Source organism: Lissotriton helveticus, chromosome 2_1 (genome assembly GCF_964261635.1).
Source record: "Lissotriton helveticus chromosome 2_1, aLisHel1.1, whole genome shotgun sequence".
Lineage (NCBI taxonomy): Eukaryota > Metazoa > Chordata > Amphibia > Caudata > Salamandridae > Lissotriton > Lissotriton helveticus.
This window is the reverse complement of record NC_136059.1, coordinates 1,243,546,032-1,243,570,287: the sequence shown is the minus strand read 5'-3', so window position 1 is coordinate 1,243,570,287 and position 24,256 is coordinate 1,243,546,032. Positions and strand designations below refer to the sequence as shown.

The window sequence follows — 24,256 nt, the reverse complement described above, 5'->3', positions numbered from 1 at the left end:
CCCTTCCCCCTGTCGCCAGTTACTTTGACCTATCAATGCACGGGGTGGCAGTGTACCTTCCAATCTCTGAGTTAGTCTACCTTACAGCTAAGCTTGTAGCTGACGCTGGCACAACCAGAGATTCCTGAGCCATCTTCCACCTCAAACCAGATTGAAAAGTTCTGCGATGTTGTGGTCCGACTCTTTTTTTCTTCTAGCTCTATCTGGTATGCTTTCAAGCCCAAAGGAGACCAGAGGCATTCCATTTGGGATTCCGCAAGCAAGTTCCCCTTTGCCACCAGTTGGTACCTGCCAACCCCACCACGACCCCGCTGGCTCATAGCGATCCCACCTCCAGCACAATGATGTACCCAGATTCCTGGCACATTGATGGACAGGGAGGTACAAATTGTACTCTCCTACTCTTCACCAGTCCGACCTCAACCGAAGCTGCACCCAATCTCTGAGGTGACATTTCCCCCTGGTAATCTACCACCTCTTCAAGGGGATATGCATATCCTTCACTCCCTTTTTGGGATGGAAACGGACAACGATTATGATACAGGTGGTGAGCCTGCTCAAACCTTTCATGGGGATAATTGGTACGAAGATTTGCAGTAGGCCAATTGCCTCCATACCTCCCTTGAAACAAGTCTCCTCTCATCCCTAGGTCCAACCACAGAAGAATCTGCTACCTATGCCACATGGTAATGTGTATAGTGGTCCAATTCCTTGACCTCCAACTCCCCACCTTAAAGGTAAAGACAATTATATGGAAAGAAGTCCTTCAGCTGAGGAAGACCTCCACTGAGCCACTTCTGCATTTAAATCAGGCAATAACTGATACTTTCTTAGGGGCCTAGGCCAAATCTTGCTCTGAACCTCCAGTCGGCAGGCAAATAGCGTGACACCATTGTCCAGTGCTGGGGGACCCTGCTTTACTATCTCAGCACTCCTCCCCTGAAAGCTTGGTGAGGCAGGCATCGACCAGCCGGTCTAATCCAAACCTTTTTGTGACTTCTCCCCCCGACAGGGAGCCCAAGCTGGTGGAGTCATTTAGAAAGAGTTTTCCTTCCCGCCAGCTGCTTCCTGAGATGCCATTTCCATGCCATTTGGGAGCCGTTAACTCAAGTCCTCACTGGTGTCACCAAAGGTCTTCGACCAGTCCTGGTGTAGGCCATTGAAAACAATCACGATGCAGCCAAGTTCACAATTCGTGGTGGCTTGGACGCCACCAATTGCATCGGGTGAGCCATTGGCACCAGTGTTGCCATTCACCGCCTTGCAATCCACCAGGCGATGTCTTCCCTTATGGACATGCCCTTTGATGGGACTTGCCGATTTGGGGACAAGACTATTTCCGGTTAGAGCTAGTCAGAGATTAGGGCCACTGCATATGATTTAGGCTTATCTGCTCCATATCGCCATATGCCCCAACCCTACCTCTCCTGGGCCTTTGGTAGAGCTGGTCAATACCACCAGCCTGTCCATCCTTAGCAAGGAATCCAGCATTTTTGTGATAGAGATGGCATCAGCGCCACCAACCCCCCCAATCCACTGCCCCCCACCTCTCCTTCAACATACCCTTAGTGGACCACAGCCACTCGGGTGGAGACAGGTGCCACATTTTTAATCTGGATGACAAGCTGTTACTTAAGACAGGTGGGTCCTGCAGATCACCCACAAAGGATATGCCTTACCTTTCCTTTCTTCTCTACCACACAATCCAGCAATGGCTAACGGAGGACCTTATTCCCTTTTGTGGCAGGAAGTGCAATCTCTTTTGGCCAAAGGAGCTATTGAGAGGCTACCTTCTTCAGAAGTATAGCATTTTTGCTATTCCCGCTAATTCCTGGTGCCCAAGAATGGAGGCCTTAGTCATATTCTAAACCTGCGTGCTCTCAACTTGTTACTCTGCCAGGACAGATTCCAAATGCCCAGTCTGGCCCAGTACTGGTCTGTCCCTTTTTTTTTTTGCAGAGTTTTATATAGCGCGAACTTGACCCGAATCGGGTATCAGAGCGCTTTACATAGCACCAGTTACGTTACATGAGGACACGCATTCATTTTTTTTCGGACAGGGAGATTAAGTGATTTGCCCAGAATCACAGGATGTTCAGCGTCATTGCCAAGACTCTAACCCAGTTCCCCAGATTCGAGGTCGACCGCCCTAGCCGTTAGGCCAACTCCTCTGCCCTTGACCCTTGAGACTGGATGCTGGCGTTAGACCTACAGGATGCCCATTTCCATAAACTGGTCCTGCTGGCTCATCGGCTCTACCTGCAGTTCGTGGTGGGACAAGAGCATTTTTCAGTTCCCCTTTGGTTTCATCAGTGCTGTTGAAGTCGGGCTTGCCTCAGGTAGTCGTCAACCACCTTGAGACTATGGCAAAACTCATATTGTCTTTGTGGTTCACTGTCAACATGCTGAATCATACCAGCTCTGTCGGAGTATTTCCCCAATGTAAATTTGTGTAGTGTACATGTTTCTGCATACTCACCATCAGCAAATAGGTTCTGTTCTAGTGTCTGAGTTAGTAGGATACTTGCTGATCCAAAGACGGGTAAATGAAAAGGAAAGTTTACTTAACCTTTCTGAAGAAGTGACTCAATCTTTTTAACAAGTGTTCCTTTTTTCCATTTACCTCCATATTAGCTTCCTCCCCTTTATAGACTCCAGTATAGGTCTGTTCGTGAGCTTCATAAAGGAAGCTCATTTCTGGATTCACATTGAGCAAATGTGATTCTAAATGCATTTCTAAAGCTACTTGTCACATGCAGAATTAAGAGTAATTGAGCTGTTCAGTAGAGACAATTGTCTCCTGCTGAAGAAACCTCCATAAAAGGTATATAGGGCATTGTGACTTATGCAGTCCATCTAAAAGATGTCAAATAATCTAGGTAATAACTGTGAGCCAAATAATTTCCAAAAAGCAGGGAAGAAAGTGTTTTTCACTGAACGTGTTTTGTTAAGGTGTATCTTTAAATTCTCCAGCATTATCCTAGATTGTGTGCAATGCTTTATCAAAGTGCAGGAGCACAACGTTGTTCACAAGAGCTCGGGCAGGGGTTGCTGCGTACCAAGGCTGTCTAGTCTTGATTCCATATCTTGCCTCCTCCTTCGCTACCCAACACTTCCTGTCTCGTTATCTCACTATTAAGGGTTCTTTTTCATCCCTCTAGTCTCCCTTTGTGACTTATTTTTCTTTCTTCTTTCTTGCTCTGGGTCTGCTAATGGAAAAAATAGTTCAGGTTCCCATAAATGAGCTAGGCAACTGCAGCTAGAGGCAAAAGATTACCAATGGGTGGGTGTATGGGTGTATGGGTGTGTGTATGTGTGTGTGTGTCTGTCTGTCATAAATCTTGCATATTTTTTAGAAAAACCCTCCACATTGCAGGATGAATTTTGAGGGCCACTCTCGAGAATTTGTGGTGTTTTATAGTTCAGACCATCTTTTCCTTGTATGCTTTTTTACAGTTATTAGCTCGTTACATGCCCAATTTCTGGGGCTGTCTAATGTGCATTGCAGAGTTACACAACGTATGCCACATTTGAGTAGTCTTGCAGGACCAATTGATAAAATCAAGGAAGATGGTGCAATTTTATTGAGAAGCTCACTTTAAAGGAAGAGTTGTGCAATAGCTTTGTATGTACTCTTCTTTACACCCTTTGAGTTACTTTTGCATTTCATCCACAGAAAATCTATCTACCCAAGACATGGCAGCTTTCCTGCAAGGTGAATTAGCTATGTAGTGTGAAACTAATGACTCGTGGAATATATGTTTAATCAATGAACCTAATAATATATTCCTTAAATTAAACTCTTGATTTCTGTGATTTCACTCAATAGTAGATATAATTAAGTTGTGTGATACAAATCTGCACCTTTTCTCTGGACATTAAGATGTTTGGAGCTGAGTCTCTAAAAACCAGTACAAGATGGGAAGCTCTGTTGTAGAGTGATTGGAAGGCAGAAAGGAGGCTGGGTGGGGGAGTTGTAATAACTCTCATTGTACTACCCAAGTATTACCAGCTCACTTCTTCCCATGGTTTGGTTTATTTGTGGTACAAATGTTTTATTTTCTTTGGAAATTGTAAAGAGCACCTGTGATTATAGTTTATTTAAACTGAGCTATCCGTGCTTGTCTGAAGGTGTTTTCAGGGGCTTGTGTTGGCTTTTGTTTCATTTTAAAAATTTGAGTGATTGTCTAATTGCACAAGTCTGAAAATACTACTTAGTAAATTTTTGATGTGTGAATACAAAGCATATCTGCTCAACAGGACCTTTTTGTAATGCAAATACTGACGTAACGTCTTGCCATTTACGGAGAAATCTTAGTCCCGTTTTCATAAGACATTGTGTTGAAATGTTGTAGAGCATTCTGTATTTATTGCAAAGGCATGTCATTGTTCTGGCGTTTTGAACATCGCCCAGATCTTACACTGGAGCAAAGTCATTGGGCTTTGTTCCAGTTGAGTTATACCAAGATTACTGGTCTGTACTACTCGTTTAAAAGTTATGTGTGATAGTAATTTATTCTCGGCATGGCTTATTCATATTTCAATTGCTGGATGGGGGTGTATTGAATAGAGTGGTAGTGTGGGTACACCACAAATCCTGTATGCCAAAAAATTTCTTAAGCGTCAATTTGAGGCCTTTTTTGGGGGGACCAATTAAAGATGAATTTCCTGTGAGCATTTAGATAGTATATCTATGAAATGGGAGTTGCTAGATAGATGTTTCCAACGTACTGCCCTGCTGGGGAGTGTTTTGGAGTTGCAAGTATATCTGTGAGCTGTATTTGGACTATCCTTTTCCATCTGTAGCTTGCTCCAAGTTTGTCTTCAGAACTAATGGTAGCTCAGCATTTAGTATTTTATTGAACCATCTAATTTGCTGTTGTAATTGTAGTGCTTAATTGTATGTTCTGCTGAAATGTGTGACATTTTTATTTTTTCTTTGATTATCTCTGTATTGCCTACACAGACCTAAATTATTTATTTTTTATGTAAGTTTTTTTTTAATTGCGCTGACCAATTTGGCAGCTGTGATTTACATGTTACAGGTGAACAGGAATAAGAACATATGAAGAACAAAGTATGGTTATGATGCAAAAAGAGACTTGGGAACACTCCTCATTTAAGTACTGTCTGAAATTGTGGGTTTTTCTGCATTTTCGGCACTTGTTTGCATTTTCTTGCTGCTAGGTGTGAGTGATTGCCTGATTCAGGGTTTTGGTCACATGAATATCCATTACAAGGCTCTGTTTTCCTCAGGTGGTACTTACTTTTTCCGCATTGTGAAGTGTTTTTTTTCTCTAATATGTAGGTTTTCCCAAGTGTAGCCAGATATTTTGAATTTGATTATGGCTTCCAGAAAAGCTAGTGACAGTCTCTCAAAGTAGAATTGATGTGATCTGATTTCTTTGACGCTTTGAGGAATGCTGCAACTGGAAGAACGGATTTGAGAGGAAGAAAGACACATTTGGAGAAACCGGGTAGTAAAGCCTTTCTGTTGGGTAATGGGCCTCACACCTGAATTGTATTTCTCGAGTCATATGGAGATAATGCGGAATTCGTTTTAAAAAATGAAATCGTAAAGGAGGCAGATTAAATCAGTTTGATAATGTCTGATTCCATGGTAATGTGGTCGAAGATAAAGCCAAGCAGTTTTTATGAAGCTGCCAGTATAGGGAAGTCATGAGGTGTTGTGGTGATTGTCTGTAGTCTATGGGAGAATTCCAGTTTTTGCTTGTTATTTTTAGAAGGAAAATAACTTCATACATGCAATTACATCTTCAAGTGATAATTTCAGGACCAATAAGCCTTTCAGGATAAATCTAGTAAGTCTTTCAAAATATTTCTGGATTTCAGGAGTGTATGTCTGATGATTAACAACTCTAAATGATTGTTAAACATGATGCAAGCAGAAACAAAATGGTCATTGGAAGTCTTTCTTCTATTACATCAGTGTGTGTTGGTGTAAGGCAGTTTTTTGATAATGGAGGTGGTGTTGAGCAAGTTGTCACTGTTTGCATAATTTGAGACTGAATACCTTCACAAGAGAAGCAAGTCAAACCTTGGAGTTAGACACAGAACTCAACACCCTCTGTGTAACATTCTTTATTACCATTTTTCTTTTTTATGAATAACATGCACAATCATAAAGAAAATTATGTGGAGCCTATGATGATTTTTAAACTGTAAACATCCAGGGATCGGAGCTTGATCTCCACAAAGTAAATGCGGTGCTTTAATTTTTTTCATTCCAGGACCTCAGAACGGGTGGAACGATCCTCCTGCACTGAACAGACTTTCGAAGAAAAAGAAGGTATGTGCCACTAGAGTCAGCTAAGACCAGATTGCTATTTTTTGTTTTACTGCATTATTCAGTCTGCCTTTTTAAAAAATATTGTATTCTTTACTTCATTTGAATTATAATGCAATCTAGCAGAGGAGGCTCCATTGTAAAATATATCATCCTTGATAATCTTCAGTAATAGGGCAGTTGATGAGGATCATTTCCTTGCTCACAGAGTTTCTATGTTACAAGTTATGGAACTGCCTGAATAAAGTTGCCCCTGCCTCAACCGGACGGCAGGCTGGCATAAAGCAAAGATGGCCGCCACATGATGTGGAACGGAAGAGGCAAGAGGCATCTGGACCTCCACAGGACATCTTTTGGAGTTCTCTTAATAAAGGGAGTGAAGCACTTTGGATATGGACTGCTGACTGAGTACAGTGCTGGACTGATCTCACTTACAGATACACAGACTGTTTATGAAAGGATTGTTTTCAGTTTGAGATACAAGCCCTTCCTGGGAAGTCAGCACTAAGAGCCCTATATGGGACAACGAAAAACATAAGAAGATAAATGTTTTGCAGTAGTGCTGTACAATAAGAGGTGACGTTTGCATACTCCTGGGCGGAGGGAGTTCAGAAGATATTGGGAGAGTTTAGCATTTGAAGGATGGCTGTTTGAAAAGAGGTGCGTAGTGACAGGGATGCCACACATAGTGCTCTGTGGGCTTCTAAATAAAACAAGAGATACCTCTTGTCTTATTATGAAACTGTATGATCATAGTGCAGGCAAAATGTATCGGTGGGCTCTTTTATGATGGGTGGACATGGACTGTATGGTCATCAAGGGGAGCGGAATGGATAGTGGCTGTTGCTGGTGAAAGCAAGTCATGTATATCTGCACCAAGAGTTTGAGGTGTCAATACATACCCAATGTCCTACAAATGATACAAATCAAGGGAGGAAGACTACAACAGAAGTGCTATTGGTAAAGCGTGCGCAGATGAAAAGATCTTGACACTTGTTGGTGTTCAAACACAGAGGTGCAAACATCTCCTTACCAAGATGACAGGATCATGTCAGAAATTTTATAGCCCTTTCCTGAAGTAAGTGCCCGATTGACAGTCAACAATTGTAGGGTATTGGACAAGTAAATTGGTTATTCCAGCTCCCCGTCTAAACATAGTATGATAGAGTGAGATGTGTGAGGTTCAGTTTGACGCCTGTGAGATCCTGGTTTACTTGCAAATGTGTGTGTCAGCTGTAACCCATTCACCAGTTATAGCTCCTACAATTGCAGACCCACATTTGCAGGGCTCTGGACCCTGGCAACATATGCTCTCTTCTTCCACCTGCCCTATTCTTTTAGTAGTTCTTATCTGAGAGACTTCTAGCTACGGATTACTTACCATAGAATTATCCCCAGGCATTAGACTGGAAATCATTTGTGAGCAGTACCCCTGCATGCTAGTAGGTGGCATTGGTTGGCTCCACATGGCGTCCATGCCAGAAGTTGCATGTGTAGTGCCTCTATAGGCACCACCCCAGCATGCTGACATCGGTTCTTTATTTTCTGCGTAGTCCGTGCAAATCCAGAGAGAGACTCCCACTTACCCACTTTTTTTACTGTGCTTTTTCGATGTTTTGTCAAAGGTTTTTGAGACTTTTTCCCTTGGTGTGGCAGGAACGTCTACGTGGAAGGCCTGCTTCAAGCCCTGGGACTCCAGTCAACAACAGATGTCGGTGACGGACCCGCATCTTATATTCCTCTGGGCCTGGAATGCGACCATGACACGAAGACCCGGCACCATGGGCCCCTTTGATCCATTGCTGTATCCGGAACGGCGCCGGTCTTACCACCTCGACCTTCCCTGGCACCAGTCTTGATGTCGATGTTCTCGGCGCCATGTGCGTCCATCGACGGCCATGCCTCTATTCAGATTCTCGACTCCGACACTGTGCCAAAGGGGCATTGTCAAACTCCTGCTCCAGCCCCAACTGGAGCCGTGCCTTTCAGGCCAGAGCCCTAGTTCTGTGGGCTAGGACTCTGGTAGGATTGAGAGGGGTCGCTGTACCCTGAAGGAATACCAGCCTTTAGATCCCCAAATGGACTGGAGTGAGGACTTGGTCTTATACACTTACAGATACTGGTATGCTTTCTCCTCTGACCATGGCCACAGAGGAGGGTAGTGTCCTTTGCCTTGATGGTGTGAAGGGTGGCTGAGGTTTTGGACCTTAGCCTGCCCTCAGTGGCAGTCAAGAAGAATGTCTTGACGGAGGTGCCTCAACCGGGAGTGTGTCCCTTGGAACTGCTTCTCCCATTTAATGAGGCCCTTACAGAAGTCCTGCTTGGGACTTGGTCCAAACCCAGCACAGGAGCACCTGTGAACAGGACGATTGCCCACCGCTCTGCCCCACAAGTCCCCCAACTCCTCACACAACACCCTACCCAAGAGAACTTGGTGGTCCAAGCCTCTACCTCCCATGTAAATCCTGGTGCATTCCTGTTAGACCTGACACCTTTTGGCGTGGTTCTTCCCCCATCTTTTTGCCTCTGACTCATGTGTTTTGATGCTGTGCTGGATTTCGTTTTTGCTGATTGAGATGCTTTGGACACTCTGCCACTGCTGATCAGTGTCAGAGTGTGAGTGCTCCCTCTGTAAATTGTAATATTGATTGGCATATTTGTATCACCCCGAAGTCCCTAGTAAAGTGCACTGTGTGTGCCAGGGCTGGTGATGACAGATGCTACTAGTGGGCCTGCAGCGCAGATTGCGCCACCCACATGAGTAGCTTTAAAATGGTGACTCAGGCCTGCCAGCGCAGGGCCTGTGTGCAGTCAGAGACTGCCTGTCCCCCTGGCCAGTGTCCCCACTGGCTAGGCCTAACCCTTCCCTGTCTGTGCACATCAGTCACCCCTATGGAAGGCTCAAGGTACCCCCCTGGGCAGGGTGCAGTGTATGGATAAGGTAGAGCATGTACTAGTGCAGGTCACATGCTCTGGTAGTGGGCTGCAGCCATCTTATGTGCTCACTGCTGTAAAGCGATCTTGCTCCATAGAGTAGCATGGAGGAGGCTGGGCCCATGTGATACCAGCCTATCTTCCCATAGGAACAAGATGGGACATAAGTGAAAGATATCCCTGAACTCAGAATTTAATGACACATCTTTTAGTGAAGGGTGTTTTTAAATCCTGTGTTGGAGAATAGCACTTTTAGAAAGTGGCTGTTCTCTTGTCTGACCTGTTCTGCTGGTGCCACTGAAAGCTGAGGAGGAGAAAGGGACTTTGCTGTGTGCTGTGACCCTGCCTGCTTGGAACTACGAGAGACTCTGCTGTGTGCTGTGTCTCCTGAACTGAATCTCCAAGGGCCTGAGAAGAGCTGGCCTCCTGTTGGGAACCCAGGGTTAAAGGTTCCTAAAACGTTGCCCAAGACTGCTGAGAGATCGTACTTGTGGCCCGCTCCAACGCGTGATTATTACTTGCCAGCCGTGAGGTTTGATCGCTGTGCTCTTCGGCACAGATTCAGGGAGTGAGGAGGGACCCGGAGTGGTTTTCTGCGTCCTACGTTCCCTCTGTTGATCTCCTGGTGGAGAATCCGGCTGACCGTGATCTGCGGCCCCGAAAACCCTTTGCCGCCAAATCACCACCGCGGCCCGGGGCTAGGAACCCCCCCCCCCGTAACCTGCTTCGAGGCCCAGGAGCTGCCGCGGCGAAGAACGAAGCCGCCGCGCTCCTATTGGTGGAGGGAGCCGAGCCCCCTCACTAACGCCGCAACGGGATTGGCCCGTGCGGCGCGGCGTCATCAGCAGGATCCTGCCGTGATTGGTGGCTGGAGCGCAGCGTCATCAGCGAGGCCGCGCTGCCATTGGGTGGCGGCCTCGCGTGTAGAGGGGCTCGTCTGAGGCGCCGCGACGGGATTGGCTGCCTTCGCGGAGGCGGCTGAAGGAGCCGGGTAATCGCCGCGATCACCGCCGGGCCCGGGAAGCAGTGACCTGCCCTCGCCGAGGGAATCCGAGGCGTCCCCGCACCCCTGGCTAGCCGTCCCCCCACAAGGTGAGCAGCACCGCCTCCCCCGCCGCTCGTTAGATTGTCGAGAGCGGGCGGGAGAGGACAGGGGACCGGCCGGGGCGGGGACGCGTGCCATCTGCACGGCCTGGGGGTGCCTGAGTCCCAGCAAGGCGCGAGGCTGCCCCAGTGGGAGAAAAGAGTCCCCGAGCCTCGCGCAGAAGCGCATTGACAGCGCTTGGAGTCACAAGGGGGCATTGTGTTTGACTACTCGTTTTAAGAGCAAATTATTCATAAAATCAGTGGCAATATTTTTCTTTCCTGCTGATTAAGGAGACTTGAGACTATCCGTGTTTTTACATAAGAACTTCCTATTTACAAGCACCATCAAGAAGATTAAGTGCAACCCTTAAGATAAAAGGCAACAGCTTTCTAAAGAAGTGTTTATCATGCTACTGCTTTAATTACTTGCTGAAACTAGATAAAGTTATATATTTTTTTATAAAACATACTTACCTGTGTGGTCTCAGTTTTTGGTGGATTGGGAATTATTGTTGTGTTAAGTGCAAATGTTATCAACATTGCCTCTGTTTAGCCTAGACTGCTCGCGCCATGCTACCTAGAGGGTGAGCAGGGGTTATCTCAGAGGGTTATTCCTTCACCCTGACTAGAAGCAAGGGTCCCTACTTGGTCTAAGGTACTTACCTCTGCCAACTAGAGACCCCCGGTTCTAACATTGGTGGCAGCGGTGGGATTTTGAACTAATGATTGCACTTGACCTGCAGTGATTTCTTGTACATCACTAGTCTAGTTTAGCAGAACAGGTTGCGCAAGATTTTTTTTCTTTGTGGTGAAACCTTTTTAGTTGAAAAGGTTAGGAAGCATCATGTCTCAGAAAGCGCCAAGCGTGAGTACAGAAGTGGAAGTGGAATTTGAGATCCAGGAGTTGTTCCTCTATAAAAAGGAGCAACTGAGAAAATTCTGCAAACAGCTTGAATGCTCAGTAAGGAGCAGCGCAAACAAGGAAGAGCTAAGGAAAGCTCTGAGGGCCTGGTGGGAGGCCAAACATGGTGATCCAGAGGCTACTACTGGAGGGGGAGGCACACAGGAGAATGTGTTTGTGTCCAGTGAATTGCCAGTGGGGAAGCCAGCGTCTAGGGCCGGCAGCACCCACTCCAGTAGGATTATTTCTCCAGAGGAAGCGGAGGAGAATCAGAGAGCTAGGGCCCATGAGATTGAGCTTTTGAAGCTCAGAGCGGAAGCCGATGAGAAGAGACTGCGTCTGGAAGTTGAGAAAGAGGCGCAGGAGAGAGCGGCGCAGGAGAGAAGACATACTCTCGCTTTGGAGGAAAAGAAGCTCCAATTGGCTCATGAGTTGAGCCTGAAGGAGTTGGACATCAAATTTAAAAAGGTGGTGTCCAGTTCTAATGGTGGCAGCGCACAACCGGTACAGGCGGGTAAGGTATACATACCAAAGGATCTGGTACAGAATTATCAGAGGGGTGAGGATATTTATGCGTGGTTCAGAGCGTATGAACTTGCCTTAAAGATGAATGAGGTGCCTGAGAAGAATTGGGGAGCAGGATTGTGGAAGCATTTTGAGGCCTCTGGGAGGGATGTTTTGGCACCCTTAGAAGCAAAGGATGCTTTATCCTACTCCGCCATGAAGGAGGCTTTGTGCCTCAGGTATGGGCTCACTGCTGAACAGTACCGCCAGAAGTTTAGGAACTTCAAGAAGCTTGATTCAAGTACTTGGGTGGAGTGTGTGCGTATGTACACGCGTGCACTGGAAGGTTGGATGAAGGGCAGCAAAGTTACTGATTATGTGGGGTTGTGTCACTTGATTAGTAGGGAGCACTTAAGTAGTTTATGTGTCCCAGAGCTGCGCCAGCATCTTTTGGATAGCAAGTTAACTGATCCCAGTGAGCTTGCTAAAGAGGCGGACCGGTGGACTAGCACCAGGGTCCACAAGGGGGTGGTAAGTACCCCAGCCAAAGGTGGACAGGGTCCCCAGCAGAAGAGTGGGGGGGACACGGGTAATCAAAAGGAGTCTTCTAAAGGGCCCCAAAGTAGTTCCCAGGAGAAGGTGTCTCAACCCCCCAAGCCTAAGAACTCCTGGCCCCATAAGGGCCCGCAGGACAAGAAGACCCTTACTTGCTATGCATGTAGGGAGGTGGGGCACATTGCTCCAAACTGTCCAAAGAAGAAATCTGCACCCACTGGTGCTCCAGCTCCGGCGTTAGCCAGTGTAGCTTTGGGAGGGGATTTGATTTCTAGTGGGGAGGAGGGGTTAGCCTTGATGACCCTTGTCTCTCTAGGAGACCAAGAGATGGCCCAGGAAACCTTGCTGCCCCAAAACACTAAGAAATACGGGCAGAAGGTGACCATCAATGGACAGGAGGTGGAGGCTCTGAGAGACACAGGGGCCAGCGTGACATCTGTCAGGTGTCGGTGGGTGTCTGAAGAGCAAATTGTTCCCAAGGTACTCCGGCCTGTGGTGGCAGCTGACAGTTCAGTGCGCTACTGCAAGTTGGCAAAAGTTCCATTTGAATGGGGAGGAGTCTCCGGTATTTTAGAGATTGTTGTAAGTGATGCCTTGCCTGTAGATTGTCTATTAGGTAATGACCTGGAGAGCTCCCCCTGGAAAGAGGTGGAGCACAGGACTCACTTGGAGATGTTGGGTTTGCCTGCGTGGATCTGTGTGTCCACCCGTGCAATGACAGCCAGAGAGGGCGGTCTAGCCGCACTGGAGCCTGGAACAATGGCCCAGGAACCTGCCAAGAGAAGAAGGGGTAGAGGGCGCGGGAAACCGGCCCCCACTGTTCCCACGGTCCAGGAGGAGGCAGACCCGGAAGGGGATGCCCTGGAACCTACAGGGGAGCAGGTGGCCGAACTAGGGGAATTACCTGAGCTGTCCCAGTGGCAGCAAGAGGGTGGTCCCTCCAGGGAGGAATTCTGCCAGGCTCAGAAGGAGTGCCCTTCTCTCATTGGTGTGCGGCAGCAGGCTGCAGACCAGGCAGCAGGCCTGGGGTCTAAGGAGCATTTGATCTACTGGGAGGATGACTTACTTTATAGTGAGCCTAAGTTCGCTGAGCCCGGTGCCGCCCGTGTGCTGGTGGTACCGGAGCGCTTCAGGAACTTCCTACTGGGTCTGGCTCATGACGTGCCTCTCGCAGGACATCTGGGGCAAGACAAGACCTATCACAGGCTTGTCACCCATTTCTACTGGCCCCAGATGAAGACGCACGCCTCTGCCTTTTGTAAATCTTGCCAGACTTGTCAGGCCAGTGGCAAGAGCGGAGGGAAGCGCGTGGCCCCCCTCCAACCCTTTCCCGTGGTGAGCACCCCTTTTGAGCGGGTGGGCATTGACATCGTGGGGCCCCTGGATCCCAAGACAGCCCTAGGCAACAGGTTTATCCTGGTCTTGGTGGACCATGCCACTCGGTACCCGGAAGCCCTCCCGCTCAGGACAGTCACCGCCCCAGTGGTGGGCCGTGCCCTGATGGGGATCTTTTCCCGGGTGGGATTTCCCCGGGAGGTCGTCTCAGACAGAGGGACGAACTTCATTTCTAAGTATATGAAGTCCCTGTGGAGTGAGTGTGGGTTGACCTACAAGTTCACCACACCTTACCACCCTCAAGGAAATGGTTTGGTTGAGAGATTCAACCGCACATTGAAGGGCATGATTATGGGCCTGGAAGAGCCCATGAGGCGGAAATGGGATGTCTTGTTGCCATGCCTGTTGTTTGCCTACAGGGAGGTGCCTCAGAAATCCTTAGGGTTCAGTCCCTTTGAGTTGCTGTATGGCCACCCTGTCAGAGGGCCTCTGGCTCTGGTGAAGGAGGGGTGGGAGAAATCCCGTGGGAAAACCCCTCAGGATGTGTTCAGCTATGTGCTGGCCATTCGCAACCAGACCAAGCGCTTCAGGAAGCTCGCTCAAGAGAACCTGGAGGCTAGCCAGGAGGAAATGAAGAGGTGGTATGACCAGAACACGTCTCTGGTTGAATTCCACCCTGGTCAGAAAGTGTGGGTGATGGCGCCAGTGGAGCCTTGTGCGCTCCGTGACAAGTGGTCTGGGCCCTATGAGGTGGTGGAGCGCAAGAGCGAGGTTACCTATTTGGTTAACCTGAAGACTCCCAGGCAGCCCCTGAGAGTGCTACATGTGAACCGCCACAAACCCCACTTTGAGAGGACTGAAGTAACTATGCTCATGGCTACAGATGTTGGAGGGGAGGAGGATAGTGATCCTCTCCCTGACCTCCTGGCAGTCAAGGAGCAAGATGGGTCAGTGGATGGTGTGGTCCTCTCCCCCACCCTGACCCCAGAACAGCAGGAGGACTGTCGCCAAGTCTTGGGTCAGTTCGCCCCACTGTTCTCCCTGACCCCAGGTGTCACCAAGTGGTGCGTCCATGACGTGGACACTGGAGACAGCATGCCTGTGAAACAGAAGTTTTACAGGGTGGCTGACAAGGTCAGAGCTAGCATCAAGGAAGAAGTTTCCAAGATGTTGGCGCTTGGGGTTATTGAGCCCTCCAGCAGCCCCTGGGCTAGCCCAGTGGTCTTGGTGCCTAAGAAAGCTGCTACCCCCGGTGGCACCCCAGAACTGCGGTTCTGTGTGGACTACCGTGGGCTCAATGCGGTCACCAAGACTGACGCGCACCCCATCCCCAGAGCTGATGAGCTGGTGGATCGGTTGGGAGCTGCCCAGTACCTGAGCACTTTTGATTTGACTTCAGGGTACTGGCAGATTGCCTTAACTGACGGGGCAAAGGAGAGGTCAGCATTTTCAACACCAGAGGGGCACTTCCAGTTCCGTGTCATGCCCTTTGCGTTGAAAAATGCTCCCGCCACATTTCAGAGATTGGTCAACCAGGTACTGGCAGGGCTGGAGCAATTCAGCGCAGCCTACCTGGATGACATTGCTGTGTTCAGCTCCACTTGGGAGGAACACCTGCAACACCTCACTGAAGTGTTGAAGGCTCTGCAGAAGGCAGGCCTCACTATCAAGGCCAGTAAATGCCAGATAGGGCAGGGATCTGTGGTGTACTTGGGACACCAGGTGGGGAGCGGCAAGGTGGCGCCCCTACAGGCAAAAATTGATACCATTCTGGCTTGGGAACCCCCCAAGACCCAGACTGAGGTGAGAGCCTTTCTAGGTCTCACCGGGTATTACAGACGGTTTGTCAAAGGCTATGGCACCATTGTGGCCCCTTTGACAGAGCTGACATCTAGGAATCAGCCCAGGAAAGTGAATTGGACTGAGGCCTGTCAAACTGCTTTTGACACCCTCAAAACTGCCATGTGCACAGCACCGGTGCTTAAGGCACCTGACTTTTCCAGTGAGTTCATTGTGCAAACTGACGCTTCAGAGCAAGGCGTGGGAGCAGTACTCTCACAGATCAATGATGAGGGAGGAGATCAACCGGTGGCTTTCATTAGCCGGAGGCTAATCCCCAGGGAACAGAAATGGAGTGCCATTGAAAGAGAAGCTTTCGCTGTGGTCTGGGCTCTGAAGAAGCTGAGGCCCTACCTGTTTGGGACTCACTTCCGTGTTCAGACCGACCACAGGCCCCTCAGATGGTTAATGCAGATGAGGGGTGAGAATCCAAAATTGTTGAGGTGGTCCATTTCCCTACAGGGGATGGACTTTACGGTGGAGCACCGCCCTGGTACAGAACACGCCAATGCTGACGGTCTGTCCAGATTCTTCCGCCTTAGTGATGAGAACTCCCAAGAGGTTGGGTAGTTCTCCCCACTTTCAGCTGGAGGGGACACGTGTTAGACCTGACACCTTTTGGCGTGGTTCTTCCCCCATCTTTTTGCCTCTGACTCATGTGTTTTGATGCTGTGCTGGATTTTGTTTTTGCTGATTGAGATGCTTTGGACACTCTGCCACTGCTGATCAGTGTCAGAGTGTGAGTGCTCCCTCTGTAAATTGTAATATTGATTGGCATATTTGTATCACCCCGAAGTCCCTAGTAAAGTGCACTGTGTGTGCCAGGGCTGGTGATGACAGATGCTACTAGTGGGCCTGCAGCGCAGATTGCGCCACCCACATGAGTAGCTTTAAAATGGTGACTCAGGCCTGCCAGCGCAGGGCCTGTGTGCAGTCAGAGACTGCCTGTCCCCCTGGCCAGTGTCCCCACTGGCTAGGCCTAACCCTTCCCTGTCTGTGCACATCAGTCACCCCTATGGAAGGCTCAAGGTACCCCCCTGGGCAGGGTGCAGTGTATGGATAAGGTAGAGCATGTACTAGTGCAGGTCACATGCTCTGGTAGTGGGCTGCAGCCATCTTATGTGCTCACTGCTGTAAGGCTATCTTGCTCCATAGAGTAACATGGAGGAGGCTGGGCCCATGTGATACCAGCCTATCTTCCCATAGGAACAAGATGGGACATAAGTGAAAGATATCCCTGAACTCAGAATTTAATGACACATCTTTTAGTGAAGGGTGTTTTTAAATCCTGTGTTGGAGAATAGCACTTTTAGAAAGTGGCTGTTCTCTTGTCTAAACCTTTCGTGTGCCTGGGTTTGTGGAATGCCTGCCTGGTCTGGATGTGACAGGGGGCTACAGAGCCCCCGGAGGAGAGGGTCGGAGCCAGCCCGGGGATGAAAGGGCACATCTGCTGCCCGGGAGGTGGGAGGAAGAAAGGCCTGATAAGTGCTGGGCTGTGCCTGCCTGCCTCCCCCATGCTAGCTCCCTCCTGCCGGCCAACTGACACCTCTGGCCCTGAAGCTGACAGGAAGAAGAAAACCAGAGACACCTCAGTGCTCCGCAACCCCCAGAACTGGTTTAGACTGGACCCAGGGCCTCCATGCACAAAGACTTCAAAGACATTGAGGGGTATAAGGAAAGGACCCCTGACTACAGAAGATTAGATTCTGAAATTCTACAATCAAGAAGGAACCTCCGCTGGAAGAAGGGCTGCTAGGGAACTAAAGGGCGAGTGCCTTGCTGTGTGCTCTAAGGGCTGACCTGTTCTGCTGGTGCCACTGAAAGCTGAGGAGGAGAAAGGGACTTTGCTGTGTGCTGTGACCCTGCCTGCTTGGAACTACGAGAGACTCTGCTGTGTGCTGTGTCTCCTGAACTGAATCTCCAAGGGCCTGAGAAGAGCTGGCCTCCTGTTGGGAACCCAGGGTTAAAGGTTCCTAAAACTTTGCCCAAGACTGCTGAGAGATCGTACTTGTGGCCCGCTCCAACGCGTGATTATTACTTGCCAGCCGTGAGGTTTGATTGCTGTGCTCTTCGGCACAGATTCAGGGAGTGAGGAGGGACCCGGAGTGGTTTTCTGCGTCCTACGTTCCCTCTGTTGATCTCCCGGTGGAGAATCCGGCTGACCGTGATCTGCGGCCCCGAAAACCCTTTGCCGCCAAATCACCACCGCGGCCCGGGGCCAGGAACCCCCCCCCCCCGTAACTTGCTTCGAGGCCCAGGAGCTGCCGCGGCGAAGAACGAAGCCGCCGCGCTCCTATTGGTGGAGGGAGCCGAGCCCCCTCACTAACGCCGCGACGGGATTGGCCCGTGCGGCGCGGCGTCATCAGCAGGATCCTGCCGTGATTGGTGGCTGGAGCGCAGCGTCATCAGCGAGGCCGCGCTGCCATTGGGTGGCGGCCTCGCGTGTAGAGGGGCTCGTCTGAGGCGCCGCGACGGGATTGGCTGCCTTCGCGGAGGCGGCTGAAGGAGCCGGGTAATCGCCGCGATCACCGCCGGGCCTGGGAAGCAGTGACCTGCCCTCGCCGAGGGAATCCGAGGCGTCCCCGCACCCCTGGCCAGCCGTCCCCCCACAAGGTGAGCAGCAACGCCTCCCCCGCCGCTCGTTGGATTGTCGAGAGCGGGCGGGAGAGGACAGGGGACCGGCCGGGGCGGGGAAGCGTGCCATCTGCACGGCCTGGGGGTGCCTGAGTCCCAGCAAGGCGCGAGGCTGCCCCAGTGGGAGAAAAGAGTCCCCGAGCCTCGCGCAGAAGCGCATTGACAGCGCTTGGAGTCACAAGGGGGCATTGTGTTTGACTACTCGTTTTAAGAGCAAATTAATCATAAAATCAGTGGCAATATTTTTCTTTCCTGCTGATTAAGGAGACTTGAGACTATCCGTGTTTTTACATAAGAACTTCCTATTTACAAGCACCATCAAGAAGATTAAGTGCAACCCTTAAGATAAAAGGCAACAGCTTTCTAAAGAAGTGTTTATCATGCTACTGCTTTAATTACTTGCTGAAACTAGATAAAGTTATATATTTTTATAAAACATACTTACCTGTGTGGTCTCAGTTTGTGGTGGATTGGGAATTATTGTTGTGTTAAGTGCAAATGTTATCCACATTGCCTCTGTTTAGCCTAGACTGCTCGCGCCATGCTACCTAGAGGGTGAGCAGGGGTTATCTCAGAGGGTTATTCCTTCACCCTGACTAGAAGCAAGGGTCCCTACTTGGTCTAAGGTACTTACCGCTGCCAACTAGAGACCCCCGGTTCTAACAATTCCTTATTGCCCCACTGGATAGGAAATCCACAAGTTTGGACACCTAGGGGAAGGTAATGTTTTCTTCCACCGGCCTGGTCCGTAAACACCCGTGCCTTTTGGGACGTTACTCCCACGCTCTTTGAGATTTGGTTGCGCAGGTGCTGCCATTCGTCCCGGAGGAGGCCTGGGCCATACTTGCCGAGGCTGTTGCCAATGGGAGAGATGCAGCTAAGTTCAGAGTCAGATGTGTGGACTTGATACCACCAACTCCCTGGGCAGAGCGATTTTCTTGACAGTGGCCTTATGGCACCACACCTGGCTGAGAACTGGCTTTTCAGGGGATGTCCAAGCCTAGCATATGGACATGCCCTTCGATGGCTTCCTTCTCTTCGGAGCCAATTCAGATTCAGTGCTGGAGTGCTTTAAGGAAAGCAGGACTATGAACAGATCTTTGGGGATTCCCATAGCCCCTCACCCCCTTCAATCCACCTTTCGCAGCCACGAAGGGGCTTCAAGCCGTGTCTATACCTGCCCAGCCACCGCAGCGTGGCAAGCTTTCCAGCCTCTGCGTGGCAGAGGGGCGGTACCCCCAGGCCTCCTGGGCTGGGAAGCCAGAAATCTGGCCAGTCCACCACCCCTGACAACCTCCAATCCCTTATAGTTTGCCCTCTTACCATCATGGGCATCCAGTGGGACTGGAGCTCTATGACATTAGGCCAATGGGTTCTTGGAATTGTCCGAAGGGGGTAACACCTTCCCCTTTGTGACTACCCCTCCACCCATTTCACCTGCTTGCAACAGGCCAAAGGAGAACTATCTTATATTGCTCCAGGAAGTGACAGCTCTCTTGGTCAAGGGAACCATAGAGAGGGTGCTGACAACAGAAGTTGGTCATTGTTGCTATTTCCTCTACTTTCTGCTGCCCAAGAAGGACAGAGGCCATCTACCTATCCTAGACCCGCACCCTCTCAATTTCTTCCTCAAGAAGAAGTTCAATATGCTTATGCTTGTTCAACTGCTCTCTTGCCTGGGATACTGGACGGTAGAGTTGGACTTGCAAGATGAATATTTATTTCCACATTCCCACTCTGCCTATCCACACGTGTTACCTGATGTTTATGGTGGCCCACGAGCACTTACAGCTTGGCATGCTCCCTTTTGGCTTTCCCAGTACTCCTCGAGTGTTCACCAAGGTGATGGTGGTGGTTGCAGCTCATTTGCGGAGATGAGGAGTGCCAGTCTTCCTCTATCTCGACGACTGGCTGCTGAAGGCAAGGTCGTCCCAGGCTGTCGTCTCCCACCTCCAGTCTATGGCAGACCTCTTGCATTCGCTGGGGTATGCTATAAATGCGTGGAAGTCACACCTGACGCCATCTCAGACACTTCGGTGCTATTCTGGACACAGTGCGTATTCAGGCCTTTCCTCTCGAATGGCGAGTCCAGAATGTTTTGCCTCTATCCTTGGATTTCAGTGAGACTGATTCTGAGGCTGCTGGGAATCATGACCTCGTGCATCCTGCTGGTAGCACATGCTCGCTGGCATATGCAGGCTCTACAATGTGATCTGAAGTTACAGTGGGTGCAGCATAAGGGTAATCTCTCTGACATGGTTCAGATCTCAGAGGGATCTGCAAAACATCTGCAGTGGTGGGAAATGAACCAGGATTGGGTTAGAAGCAGGCCCCTCTCCCTTTCCCAACCAGATTTTACAGGAGTGACAGATGAGTCATTTCAGGAAGGGGGCAGTCATCTGAGAGAGGTGGATGTCAGAGAACTCCGGTCTCCGGCAGAATCCGAGCTTCACATCATCCTTCTGGAGCTCTGGGCAATCCGGCTGCTATTAAAAGGCTTTCTACCCTCCATCAGAGAATGGCTAGTACAAGTGTTCACGGACAGCACTACTGCTGTGTGGTACTGCACCAAGTAGGGCAGTCTGGGGTAGTTGAACCTTTGTCAAGAGGCCCTGTGTCCCTGGACATGGTGGCAACAACAGGGAATATCCCTGGTAGTTCAACACTTGGTGGGCTTTCTGAACTCCAGGGCAAACAAACTCAGACGGAGATGCCTAGCGGAATACAAATGGAGTCTCCATCCTGAGGTGGCGCAAGGTCTCTTTTAGCAGTTTGGAGAGCCTTGGTTTGATCTGCTCGCCACAGCAGAGACCGCGCAATGTCCTCAGTTCTGCATGCAGGTGTTTCCACAGCGGGTCTCGCTTAGAGACTTTTAGTCTAGAGGGGAGCTCAGCACTCCTGTATGCCATTTGGCCAATACTACTCCTGCTCAGAGTTCTCAAGAAGATCAGGAACAACCGGACCCAAGTCATCCTTGTGGTTGTGGACTGGACTCGGATAGTTTGGTATTCCAAACTGTTGAGCATAGCCATCGGTCCTCCGATCAGACTTCCCCTTCAGGAGGATCTTCTGTCACTGCAGCGAGGGAGGGTTCTCCACATGATTCTGTCAACACTCTGCATTCATGTGTGAAGATTGAGCTCTAACAATTGACAGCTTTTGACCTTCAGCCCGAATTCTGCAATATTTTCTTGGGAGCTGGGTGTCCCTCCACCAAACAGTATACTCCTACTGTTGGGCAATTTTGTTGCATGGTGTGCAAAAAAACAGGTTGATAACCTTTCTTATCCCCTTTATCAGGTGCTTCTTTGTATTCTCTCCCTTTCCCAACAGAGCTATGCTCTGGGCACATTAAAGGGCTATCTTTCTGCTATATCCGACTTTATGCAGTTGCCTAATCTGCCATCCCTCCTCAAATCCCCTATTGTACATAGGTTCCTAAAAGTTTTGCAACATATGTTTCCTCTTTTATCATGCCTAAGTGGAACCATAATCTGGTACTTACGTTACTGATGTGTGCTCCCATTGAGCCCCTGCACAATTGTCCCCTCCGTCTCTTTACTATCAAGACGGCCTTCCTGGTGGCAATAACATCAGCCTAGAGGGTCAGTGACCGTCCGGCTTTGTCATCCAAGCCTCCATGTGAAATGAAATGAAATGATTACGCACTTGTATAGCGCACGACTACCCGTAGGCATCTCGGCGCTTGTACGAATACCGCCGAGGAACCCTTCCTGGTCTTTCCCTGTGAGGAGCCCACTCCTGGGCACCCCCAAGGTGAAGTCAGGCATCCTCAGCGTTGTTGGGGCCGTTGTAGAGATTAAGCAAGCTATTGCCAAGAGGTGCAGAGTGGGACTCATGATTAGAATAGGCACCGAGGGGAGAATTATCAGGTCAGAGGAAATTGAGCCCGAGACCCGCCGAGGCGGGAATTGAACCCTGGTCCTGGCCAGACTACTGCATCAGGGTCTGCCGCTCTAACCATTGAGCCACTCTTCTCTACTCTGTTTGAACATCTACCCAGACAAGCTGGTTCTTCACACTAGAGCTTCCCTTCTGCAGAAAGTGATTATTCCTTTTCATGTAGGCCCGTCCATCACCATGGCTACATTTTATGCTCCACCACAGTCCTCTAAGGAAGAGGAGCGACTTCACTGACTGCACTCAAAAAGTTGGTTGTTTTTCTACCTTGGCTGCACGGATGAGTTTCCGGGTGGACAACCAACTCTTCGTGGGAAATGTCAGTACGAAGGAAAAGGCTGTGCAGAAGAGGACCATCTCTTGATGGACCGTGTTCTGCATTAGGATCTCCTACATATTGGCCTAGAAGCAACCCCCTGAGGGCTCGCATGCTCATTCCACAAGAGCCAAGGCTGTGACCACTGTGGTAGCACACAGTGTCCCATTCCTGGACATCTGCCAAGCACCTATGTGGGCGCCTCTGTACAAAACAATACTTCCTGTACAGTTGTTTCTGTCTGAACAGGCACTTTGCCCGCTCAGTCTTCGAGGACATTTTAGTGTGAAATTGTTTCATAGCCCCACCTCCAGGTATGTATTGCTTGAGTATCTATTCTAAGGTAAGGAATCAGTGGCTAGAAGTGTATCAGATGAACAATTTACATACCTTTGGTAATGCATTATCTGGTAGAGACTATCTAGCCACAGATTTCCTTACCAAATAACCTACCTATCCTCCCTGCAAACGGGTTTATTCCCCCTTTCAAGGCCCTAGTTTTAACACACCAGTGTCAGTAGTCTTCATGGCTGGCGTGGAAAGTTGCGAAAAGAAACTGATATCTGCATGCTGGTGTGAAGCCTGTATAGGCACCGCACACAACACTCTGATGATGCCACGTGGAGCAGAGCGACGCCACCTACGGGCGCGCAGGGATACAGTTCACTAAAAATATCTGGATCCAGTCTGACTCATGGGGATAATTCTAATGTATGTAATCTGTGGCTAGTCTCTACCAGGTAATGCATTACCGAAGGCAACAAACTTGTTCTTTCCTACCAAAGTTTTTATCCCCCTTTCTGTTTTAGATTTTTTTAGGCCACTATATTCGGTGTCTCTTGTAGGTGTCCCTGAGACGAAGTGGAAGGTACCTTATGCGTGAGCTTGGGTTGCATATCGATGGTTAACTTGATAGAAATATGGACTGGTCAAGGAAGTCAAATCAAACAGGAGTCAGTTATGTAAAACTATTTTGAGCTGTGTATCAACATTGTAGAAGCACAGAAAATCTGATTGCCTCCTTTGATTTTGTACTGTTCTATTAATTGAATCTTACCCTATTGTAATAGACGCTGTGTTCCAGACTTATCCCTTACTATACTGATGTCGTCAGTATAATTAAAAATATAGTTGTTAAAAAAATTTTAGAGGATGGTCGTGTGTCTACTGCCTTAATGATCTAATTGTAGACAACATTTCAGAACATTATAAGGTTTAAAAACTCAGTATACATTGTTGTGGGCAGATGCAGAAATTCCAGATATATACATGGCTTTAAGAGTGGGCAGGTAAGCCTCTGTCTTATTGCACTGATCGAGGAAGAGATGTTAACAACTAATATAGACCGAATGGGGACCATTTTGGCACCCCAAGATTGGGAGGTTAGTTGACTGCTCTCTTTAAGAGTTATAATATTCAAAGGGGCTTTGCCGATAAGTAGAGCAGAGAAGAAAGAATGAACTTGTCCTTGGATTCAGTGTCTCCATCCTTAACACTTTTCAACAGTATCGCATGGGGTGATGCCAGCTAACCTGCATAGCCAGTATTTCTAAACTGTCAGAAAAGTTATATGGACAACAGCTGGGCAACTATAATGCACGCAGTCGAATTCATCAGGAAGGGGTAGATTTATCTTATTTGTTTGCTCAAGGTATATAAATTCAAGGGTAATGGGCTCTGTTTTGTCAAGCTATTTGTGAATTTTTTGTCCAACACTGCAGCATCAACCCCCCTGGTAAACATTTGTCTGAGATGATAACAGGTTTGGTTTTTAACTTAATGTGTGTTGACAGACTTCTCCTAGCTCAACATTGAATTGATTGTAAAGCTTCCATTGTGTTTGAATACTGGACCACTGTCATTCACTATTAGCCATTAGTAAGTAGTATCTAGGTGAAGAGTGATGGCAAAGTCACTCATGGTG

At 49.0% G+C, this 24,256-nt stretch overlaps 1 protein-coding gene across 34 annotated transcripts in view; it reads left to right on the top strand.

Moving 5' to 3' along the window:
- The window catches only part of SEC31A (SEC31 homolog A, COPII component), a 439,339-nt gene that overhangs the window by 402,445 nt on the left and 12,638 nt on the right, over positions 1–24,256 (top strand). For 22 of the 34 annotated variants that reach the window (XM_078676180.1, XM_078676179.1, XM_078676170.1 and 19 more), the window contains 2 exons: positions 3,677–3,715; positions 6,252–6,310. In XM_078676180.1, coding sequence (XP_078532306.1) covers positions 3,677–3,715; positions 6,252–6,310 — 98 coding nt within the window. The remainder of the gene's footprint in view (positions 1–3,676; positions 3,716–6,251; positions 6,311–24,256) is intronic. The other 12 variants (XM_078676183.1, XM_078676178.1, XM_078676169.1 and 9 more) reach the window with 1 other exon arrangement.